Source organism: Saimiri boliviensis, chromosome 14 (genome assembly GCF_048565385.1).
Source record: "Saimiri boliviensis isolate mSaiBol1 chromosome 14, mSaiBol1.pri, whole genome shotgun sequence".
NCBI lineage: Eukaryota > Metazoa > Chordata > Mammalia > Primates > Cebidae > Saimiri > Saimiri boliviensis.
In genome coordinates this window covers 45,116,579-45,127,217 of record NC_133462.1, presented here as the reverse complement: position 1 = coordinate 45,127,217, position 10,639 = coordinate 45,116,579, and the positions used below count along the sequence as shown (strand labels likewise).

The 10,639-nt window shown below is 53.5% G+C and overlaps 1 protein-coding gene across 9 annotated transcripts in view; it reads left to right on the top strand.

Annotated features, from left to right (window-relative positions):
- Positions 1-19: 19 nt before the first annotated feature.
- DAZAP1 (DAZ associated protein 1) overlaps positions 20-10,639 on the top strand; it is a 35,551-nt gene continuing 24,931 nt past the window's right edge. For 3 of the 9 annotated variants that reach the window (XM_039465554.2, XM_074384874.1, XM_074384875.1), the window contains exon 1: positions 8,003-8,259. In XM_039465554.2, coding sequence (XP_039321488.1) covers positions 8,231-8,259 — 29 coding nt within the window. In that variant the 5' untranslated portion in view covers positions 8,003-8,230. Of the gene's footprint in view, positions 141-8,000; positions 8,260-10,639 lie in introns of those variants that run through there. The other 6 variants (XM_039465553.2, XM_039465552.2, XM_074384876.1 and 3 more) reach the window with 5 other exon arrangements.

Below are 10,639 nucleotides of genomic sequence, written 5' to 3'. Positions count from 1 at the left end.
GCGCCCAGGTACGCGAACCTGCAAGGCCGGAGGCTTACGTGCCTCAGTTTCCACATCTGTCAGCATTCAGCCCCTCCTCGCTGGGATGTCAGAATCTGAGGATCTTCCAGGCACTGTCGGAAGTGCTTTAAGTGTTTCAGGTAATTTAATCTTCAGAAGATGCTACAGTGAGTTGTGTTTTTCTTTTTCTATTTTTTTTTCTAACAGACACGGGGGCTTGTTAGGTTGCCCAGGCTGGTCTCAAACTCCCGGGCTCAAGTGATCCTCCCGCTTCAGCCTCCCAAAGTGCTGAGATTAAGGGCATGAGCCACCACGCCCGCCAGGTTCTAGGATGACTGCCGTTTTAGAGATGGGGAAACGGAGGCTCTGGGAGGCAAAGCCAGTGATCTTGTGGCCACGAGGTTGGGGACCCAGGATTAGAGCTCTGACGCCCCCGAGCTGACCCTGAGCTGCCTTCCCACTTTCATGAGCCCACGTCGCAGCCCCGTCAGCTGGGGGTCACCTGAGACCCCGCGACCCTGATGGAGGGCTCTGCCCAAAGATGCCTCCAGCAGAGGTTGCAGTGAGCACTTCAGCCTGGGAGACAGAGCAAGAACCCTCTGAAAAATAAAAAACAAATAATAAAGATGCCTCCCATTCGGAGACCAGCACTCAATCCCAGCAGTGCCCTGCTCTGGGGCAGCTCTGCAGCTGGGGGCAGTGTGGGGGTGGAATTAGGCCTCCCCCTCCACACGGTAGGCCCTTAGGGTCACCACACCCCTTGCCTTTTCCTGCCCCCCCCTCTGCCAAGCTGGCTGCGGTGGCTTCCTGGCTCTGATTTGAGGTCCCCTTCCCCTTCTGAACGTGGGGCCACGGTCATGCCTGAGCACTGCCTGCCTGCCACGAGTTCTGCCCAGGTGACAGGTGGGGCAGTTATTATGCCCATTTAACACACGAGGAAACTGAGGCCCACAGAGGTTGTGGTCACAGGTTGCAGCAGAGCCGGGGTGTGAAGGCAGGCAGCCTCTGAAACGGCTCCCGCGAGCAGCCTTCCCTGGGCTGCCTTGTCTGGTAGCCACCTGCCTGGTCACTGGCTCTTCATTTCTTCCACGGGCCCTCCTACCTCCTGCCCAGCCCCTGTGCCCCTTCAGCGCCCGGCCTGGGTACATGCTCTTCCCCTGCCTGGACAGCGTCTCTCCCAGCCGGGCTGCCTTGCCTTTCTGCCCCAAGCTGGAGCCCATGTGTCCTCTAAGAGACACCCAAATTCTCCCCCAGGATGGGCGTGGCTGGGTCAGAAGCTGTTTTTTGTTTGTTTTTGTTTTTCTGAGACAGAGTCTGGCTCTTCGGCTCAGGCTGGAGTGCAGTGGCGTGACCTCAGCTCACTGCAACCTCCGCCTCTGGGGTTCAGGGGATTCTCTGGCCTCAGCCTCCGGAGCAGCTGAGAAGACAGGGGTGTGCCACCACGCGCCGCTAATTTTTGGTAGAGATGGGGTTTTGCCCTGTTGGCCAGGCTGGTTTCAAACTCCTGACCTCAGGTGATCCTCCCACCTTGGCCTCCCAAAGTGCTGGGATTACAGGCGTGGGCCACTGACCCAGCCAGAAGCAGTTTCATATCTCTTTGGTATTTCACTAACGGAAGGTGTTTCTTCATGGTTCTAGGGCTCCTCTCACAGGGCTGTCAGTGATCCTGGCACAAAAAAAATTCTTGATAGGCCAGGGGAAGCAGCTCCCGCCTGTGATCGCAATGCCTGGGAAGGCGCAGTGGCTCAGGCCTGTGATCCCAGCACTTTGGGAAGCAGAGGTGGGAGGATTACTTCAGTGCAAGAGTTCAAGACCAGCTTGGCAACACACAGAGACCCTGTCTGTACCTAAAAAATGTTTTAAAAAATTAGGGGCCGGGCGCGGTGGCTCAAGCCTGTAATCCCAGCACTTTGGGAGGCCGAGGCGGGTGGATCACGAGGTCGAGAGATCGAGACCATCCTGGTCAACATGGTGAAACCCCGTCTCTACTAAAAATACAAAAAATTAGCTGGGCATGGTGGCGTGTGCCTGTAATCCCAGCTACTCAGGAGGCTGAGGCAGGAGAATTGCCCGAACCCAGGAGGCGGAGGTTGCGGTGAGCCGAGATCGCGCCATTGCACTCCAGCCTGGGCAACAAGAGCGAAACTCCGTCTCAAAAAAAAAAAAAAGATGTTGAAGTAAATCTGACAAAATACAGTCATGTTCATTTCAGTGGCAGGTGCGTAGCTGTTTGTTATTTTAGTCCTTGCAGGTGTCTGTATTATTTTTTTCCCTAAGATGGAGTCTTCCTCTGTTGCCCAGGCTGCAGTGTAGTGGTGTGACCTCGGCTCACTGCAACCTCTACCTCCTAGGTTCAAGTAGTTCTCCTGCCTCAGCCTCTCAAGTAGCTGGGATGCCCAGCTAATTTTCGTGTTTTTAGTAGAGACAGGGTTTCACCATGTTGGCCAGGCTGGTCTCGAATTCCTGACCTTGTGATCTGCATACCTCCACCTCCCAAAGTGCTAAGATTACAGGCATGAGCCACTGTGCCCAGCTTTAATTTAATTTGATTTATTTATTTTTATATTTTTGAGAGGGAGTCTTGCTCTCTAGCCTAGGCTGGAGTACAGTGGCATGATCTTGGTTCACTGCAACCTCTGCCTCCTAGGTTCTGGCTCATGCCATTCTCCCACCTCAGCTGTGGCTTCCCAAGTAGCTGAGACTACAGGTGTGCGCCACCACGCCTGGCTAATTTTTGTATTTTTACTAGAAATGGGTTTTCACCACATTGGTCAGGCCGGTGTTGAACTCCTGACCTTGTGATCTGCCCACCTCGGCCTCCCAAAGTGTTGGGATTACAGGTGAGAGCCACTGTACCCGGCCCCAGTTTGTAGGTTTTGCTTTTTTTTTTTTTTTTTTTTTCGGAGACAGAGTCTTGCTCTGTTACCCACCTGGAGTGCAGTGGCACAATCTCGGCTCACTGCAACCTCTGCCACTCAGGGTTCTAGAGATTCCCCTGCCTCAGCCTCTGGAGTAGCTGGGACTACAGGCGTGCGACACCACACCCAGCTAATTTTTGTATTTTCATACAGATGGGGTTTCACCATGTTGGCCAGGATGGGCTGGTGGCTCACGCCTGTAATCCCAGCACTTTGGGAGGCCAAGGCAGGTGGATCACAAGATCAGGAGTTTGAGACCAGCCTGACCAATATAGTGAAACCCTGTCTCTACTAAAAAAAAAAAATAACAAAAATTATCTGGGTGTGGTGGCGCACGCCTGTGGTCCCAGCTACTTGGGAGGCTGAGGCAGAAGAATCGCTTGAACCTGGGATGCAGAAGTTGCAGTGAGCCGCAATCATACCACTGTACTCCAACCTAGGTAGCAAAGAGACTCTGTCTAAAAAAATATATATATATATATGTATATATATAATATATATAATATACATATAATATATATGCATATATATATCTACCTAATATACATGTAATAGACATACATACACATAATATATAATACATATGTAATATATACATACATACACATAATATATATCTAATATATATGTAATATATATACATACATACACATAATATATAATATATGTAATATATATACATACATGCACATAATATATATAATATATATACATACATGCACATTATACCTAATATATATGTAATATATACACATACATATAATATATATCTAATATATATGTAATATATACATACATGCACATAATACATATCTAATATATATGTAATATACATACACGTAATATATATCTAATATATGTAATATATATACATACATGCACATAATATATGTATCTAATATATATGTAATATATACATACACATAATATATATCTAATATATGTAATATATATGCATACACATAACATATATATCTAATATATATGTAATATACATACACACCCATAATATATATGTCTTATATATGTAATATATACATACATACACATAATATATAACTAATATATATGCAACATATATACATACACATAATATATATCTAATATATATGTAATATATATACATACATACACATAATATATATAATATATATGTAATATAGATACACATAATATATATAATATATATATAATATATATACATACACATAATATATATAATATATATGTAATATACATACATACACATAATATATATATAATATATGTGTAATATACATACACATAATATATATGTAATATATATACATACATACACATATATAAAACTTGTCAGCATCTGTGCCCACCCTCCTTCTTTGTCCACATCCTGCGAGTTTCATCCACCCTGCTTCACTGTTGATGTACCCAGTCACCAGTGGATGGGTGTATGCTTGCTTCAAATATTCTAGTCTTGTTTGGTTTTGGTTTTGGTTTTTGGTGTCAAGCTCCTGGGCTCAAGCAGTCTTCCTGCCTCGGCCTCCCAAAGTGCTGGGATTACAGACTTCAGCCACCACGCCCGGTCCTTTTTTCTTTTTTTTTCTTTGGCAGGGTTTGGCTCGTAGGCCCAGGCCAGAGTGCAGTGGTGCGATGTCAACTCAGTGAACCCTCCAACTCCTGGGCTCAAGTGATCCTCCTGCCTCAGCCTCCAAGTAGCTAGGACTACAGGCATGTGCCACCAAGCCTGTCTGATTATTATTTTTTTGTTTTTAAATTTTTTTTAATTGTTATTATTTTTTTTAAAGATGGGGTTTCACCATGTTGGCCAGGCTGGTCTTGAACTCCTGACCACAGGTGATCCACCCACCTTGGCCTCCCAAAGTGCTAGGATTACAGGCGTGAGCCATCGCGCCCGGCCTATTTTTATTTTTTGTAGAGACAGGGTTTCGTCACGCTGCCCAGGCTCGTCTTGAACTCCTGGGCTCACATGATCCTCTCACCTTGGCCTTCCAAAGTATGAGGATTCCAGGCCACCAGCCCCTGCATCCAGCCAGATTTATTTATTTAATTTTTTTTAAATTTTTTTTTTTTTTTTTTTTTTTTTTTTTTTTTGAGACGGAGTTTCGCTCTTGTTACCCAGGCTGGAGTGCAATGGCGCGATCTCGGCTCACCGCAACCTCCGCCTCCTGGGTTCAGGCAATTCTCCTGCCTCAGCCTCCTGAGTAGCTGGGATTATAGGCACGCGCCACCATGCCCAGCTAATTTTTTGTATTTTTAGTAGAGACGGGGTTTCACCATGTTGACCAAGTTGGTCTCGATCTCTCGACCTCGTGATCCACCCGCCTCGGCCTCCCAAAGTGCTGGGATTACAGGCTTGAGCCACCGCGCCCGGCCTTTTTTTTAAATTTTAAACAACGTTTTAGGCTGGGCAAAGTGACTCATGCAGTGAGCCGAGATCATGCCACTGCACTCCAGCCTGAGTGACAGAGTGAGACTCTGTCTCAAAAACAAAAAAACAGCAACAAAAAACCAGCCGGGCGTGGTGGCTCACCCCTGTAATCCCAGCAGTTTGGGAGGCCAAGGTGGGTGGATCACGAGGTCAAGAGATGGAGACCATCCTGACATGGTGAAACGCCATCTCTACTAAAACTACAAACATTAGTCTGGGTGCAGTGGCTCCCACCTGTAATCCCAGAACTTTGGAAGGCTTAGGCATTTGGATCACGAGGTCAGGAGATTGAAACTATCCTGGGTAAGACAGTGAAACCCCCATCTCTATTAAAAATACAAAAAATTGGCCGGGCGCGGTGGCTCACACCTGTCATCCCAGCACTTTGGGAGGCCGAAGCGGGTGGATCACAAGGTCAAAAGATTGAGACCATCCTGGCTAACATGGCGAAACCTTGTCTCTACTAAAAAATACAAAAATTAGCTGGGCGTCGAGTTGCGCGCCTGTAGTCCCAGCTACTCAGGAGGCTGAGGCAGGAGAATTGCTTGAACCCGGCTGCTGTGAGCTGAGGTCACACCACTACACTGCAGCCTGGGTGACAGAGGGAGACTCCGTTGTTTTTTTTTTAAAAAAAGGCCTTCTCTTCCTGGAGTCGGGAAAAGCTGGGTTGAGAGGTCGAAACAAAAACAAAAACAAAAAACAAAAAAAATTTAGCGGGACGTGGTTGTGCGCCTGTAGTCCCAGTTACTTAGGAGGCTGAGGCAGGAGAATCACTTGAACCCAGGAGGTGGAGGTTGCAGTGAGCCAAGATCGCGCCACTGCACTCCAGCCTGGTGACAGTGAGACTGTCTCAAAAATAGTAATAATAATAAATTAAAAATAAATAAATGGGGTTTTAGTCCCATCTACTCTGGGAGATAAGGGAGGGAGGATAGCTAGAGCCCAGGAGTTCAAGGCTGCCGTGAGCTATGACTGCATCATTGCACTCCAGCTTTGGCAACAGAGTGAGACCCTGTCTCAAAATAAAGGAAAAAAAGTTTTTTGTTTTGTACTATTTGCCTGTGATCTTGCTCCTTTTTTTTTTTTTTTTTTTTTTTTTTTGAGATGGACTGTTCCTCTGTCACCCAGGCTGGAGTGCAGTGGCTCGATCTCGGCCCTCTGCAACTTCTACTTCCCGTGTTCCAGAGATTCTCCTGCCTTGGCTTCCCATGTAGCTGGGTTTACAGGTGCACACCACCACCCCTGGCTAATTTTTTTGGTGTATTTTTTTTTTTTTTTTGAGACGGAGTTTTTGCTCTTGTTACCCAGGCTGGAGTGCAATGGCACCATCTCGGCTCACCGCAACTTCCACCTCCTGGGTTCAGGCAATTCTCCTGCCTCAGCCTCCTGAGTAGCTGAGATTACAGGCACACGCCACCATGCCCAGCTAATGTTTTGTATTTTTAGTAGAGACGGGGTTTCACCATGTTGACCAGGATGGTCTCGATCTCTTGACCTTGTGATCCACACGCCTCGGCCTCCCAAAGTGCTGGGATTACAGGATTGAGCCACCGCGCCTGGCTGGTCTATTTTCAGTAGAGACAGGGTTTCACTATATGTTGGCCAGGGTGGTCTCGAACTCCTGACCTCAAGTGATCCACCCACCTCAGCCTCCCAAAGTGCTGAAGACGACAGGCATGAGCCACGTAACCCAGCCTTGTTCCTTGTATTCATTTAATTTTGTGATGATGAATAAATCCAATGATCAGGGCGGTGAGATTAGGAAGAAAAGCAGTGGGTAGCACATACCCCATGGGTCATCTGTCTCCTACCATCAGCCTAGAGGGTTTCTCCACCTCCTACTGCTGACGCTGGAGGACGGGTATTCTTTTTGGGGAGCCGTCCTGTGCACTGCAGGGTGCTGAGTCTCCAACTACTCCATGCCAGCAGCACCCCCCCCCCACCCCCGCCCAAGTTGTGACAACGAAAACCGCCTTATCAGACATAGCCACGTTATCCCCTCGGGGGCAGAGTCACCCAGAAGAACCACTGATGTATGCAATTAACAGATGCAATTAAAACAGTATTTGGTTATTAATAGTGCTAGCACTCGGAGGGGGTCAATAACATTCTTTCATAGTCACTGAATTCTGTTAATTGTTAATTGTTTTGATTGGATTCCAGTCTGGCCCGAACTGGGTGACCTTGGGCAAGTGACTCAGCCTCTCGGACCCTCGGGATCCTCTTCTGTGAAATGGGGACACGGGAAGGAGCCTCGCGCGGGATGCCCACGTGCTGCTTGCCCTCGGTCCGCCCGGATAGGGTGCGGGCGGGGACATCCCTGCTCCCCCGACCCCACCCCCGTCCGCAGCGCCTCCACCACTTCCGAATGCAGAGTTAAAGAGGAAGCGGCAGCCGCGCCTGCGCCCGCAGTGCCTAGTCCGGAGCTCCGGACGCGCGCGCGCACGCACGCACGCACGCACGTGTCTCGGCCCGCGCGCTTCCCGACCAAGTAGGGGCGGGGCCGGGGCAGAGACTCCATTTCCCAGAATGCCCCACGGCCAAGCCCGGAGTCTCTGAGGCGGAAACGAGACGCTCAGTGGCCTCTACTGCGGCGGCGCAAAAACCCGCCGCAGGGACGCACGCACGGACGGAGCACCCCTGGCCCCGCCCCCGGAGGCCCCGTGCGAGAGCGCGCCCGGGCGTGCGCAGGGGCGGCGGCGCGGCGGCGCGGGGACGCGCGGTGACCGTTGGCGCTGAGGGGAGGAGGCAGCCGCCGCCGCCGCCGCCGCCGTTGCGCAGATCCGGGCCGCGGCTGTGGGGAGGGCGACGGAGCTGGTGACCTTCCGGAGGCGGGAGCGAGCGAGGAGGCCCGGGAGCGCCGAGCGCCGCCGCCGCCGCCGCCATGAACAACTCGGGCGCCGACGAGATCGGGTGAGGACGGGCGGCGCGGGCCTGCGTCTCCGCCCCGGGCCTGGCCCGCAGCCCCCAGCCGCCCGGCCTCAGACGCCGCCCCCCGGGGCCGCCCCGTCAAGGTCACGCCGGCCGGGGGCAGACTCGGGACCCGGAGTCGCCGCGACTTCGCGCCGGGGGCTCTGGACGGGAGCCCGGAGTCTGGGGGGTCCGGGCGCCCCCGCCGCCCCTTCCCGGCTTTTCGTCCTAGGGGACCGTGAATGGGGGCCCTGAGGGGTCGGGGGGCCCCGAACAGCCACCTGGGGGAGTCCTGGGTCGCCCCTGCCGCCGCTTCCCGACTGCGCCTTCCGGGGGACCTCGAAGGGGAGCCTGAGGGATTCAGGGGCGCCTCCGCCGCTGCACCCCGGCTTCCTGACTGTGGTGGCCCCGAACGGGAACCTGGGGGGCCTGAGGGCGTCCCCGCCGCTGCCTGTAGACTCTCTGGTTTGGGGGACCCCGAATAGGAACCCGAGGGAGCCTGCGGGGACTCCAGGGCGTTCTCGCTGCCTGTCCCGGCTTCCGGGCCAGGGGCACCCCGAACCGTGGCCTCGGGGGGCGGGCAGGGGGGCGCCCCCAGTGCGCGCCCAAACTTGGCGGGCGGCGCACGTGGCGAGCCGATCCGAGGGTACCGCACCCGGCGCCGCCCAGCTTCTCCCCCTCGGGGCTCGGGGCTCGGGGCTCCCCGCTCCCGTCCCAGCCCCCAGAGTGGGGAGGACGGGAGGGGTTCGCAGACCGGAGGCCCGCGGGGCTCGGCTCCACCCGGGCTTGCTGTGTTTACGTGGTCTCGGCGCCTCCCCGCCGAGGGTGGGCTCGAGCTGCGGAAGGGAGCGCGTCCCCTCCGATGGCAGCCCGGCCGGAGCCCACGGGCCGCGAACCCTCATCCCGCGGCGTCGCGGGGCTCGGCTCTGCTCTTCGGCAGCGACGGCTCCCGTAGCACTCACGTTCTTTTGAGAGTTGTATTCTTCTGGCAGAACAATCTGGGTTGGGTTTCCTCGTGGTCTGGTGTAAATGTCTCAGTGCCTCTCGGCTTTAAGCAGCGCCCTGAGTTCTCACTGCCGGGATTGGCCCGAGCTGGAGCGGTTGCTGCTAGAGGGTGGCCTGGGCAGGCCCCTCCCGCACACGCCACAGGTCACGCTTGTGGATGGGGAAGGACTTTTGTGGGTTCTCGCCCTCCCCAGACAAAGCAAAAGGGCATCGCTGAGCCCCTGCTTCACCCATGCTGTGAGTCCTCTCCAGGCACTTTGACTTGGCAGGGGCCGTGTGCCTGTGGGGAGACTTGACCTGGATGGGGCCCTAGCGGGATTGGCCAGAGCAGGGGCTCCACGGGCCACGGGGAATGGAGCCCTTTGGGATGATGGGGGGAGGGGGCTCCCAGGTGGGGTGCCTGCGTTAGGTCAGTTAAAGCCGCAGGTGAGCCTGGGCCCGCTCCATCCAAGCCCTGGCTGCAAGGAAGCTGGAGAGAGGTGAGGGCTACTCCCTTTCCCTCCCCTGCATGGACATCCTCGGGAAGTCCGGGGGCTCGGGTCCCAGCCATAGCACACACAGGCTTGTGGGCCCCCACGGGCTGCGTGGAGGGGACTGGAGTACATGGACCCTGCTCTCCTCAGCTGCCAACTGTCCACATCACCGGCCTTTAAAGCTGGAAGCCCTGGCTGCCCAGGAGTGTCCACTGCTTTCTGAGTCAGACTCGGTGGCCAAGAAGTGTTGACACAGCTACATTTTGCGTGGGAAACAGGCTTCTATTCTGTGTGGGAGTCTGTGGCCTCCTCTGAGCTCCTTGCTGTGTGGACTTGTGTGGGTGAAACCCTTGTACCCCTGTGAAACGCCGTCCTGGCAGGTCCCCTGCAGTTACCTGGGAGGCCACAGAGTCAGCCCTTTGGGAAATGCCACGCGGGAGGGTGCTGAGCTTGGATGGAAACAGGTCCTTTCTGTGACGGATGGCGGCTTTCAGGATGCCATGGGTCTGTGATTTCCCACGGTGGGGGGCTCGCACGTCCTCAGGCTGCCCCTCTTCCTCATTCACGTCCCTCACTGCTCACTGCTGTGGAGGAGGCAGGAGATCCCACCGGCTCTCAGCAAAGCCCTGCGTCTGTCGCCACAATCCCTGCTCGGTGGGCTAGGCCTGGAGCGCACCTGGGTGTGGGGGTCAATGCCTCAGGACAATTGGAGCCCTGCAGCTCCCTGTTCTGGGACACTTCTGGCCACCCAGCCGCTGCCGTGGGAAGGTGGGTTAGGGAGCCACCCTCAGGGAAAGCTCTGTTTTTGAGTTTGAGTCCAAGAAGTCTTTCGGCGTTCTGAGGGTACCGATGCTGGCTTAGAGGTCCATGTAAAGCCTGATGGGGACCAAAGCCAGCTGAGGCCT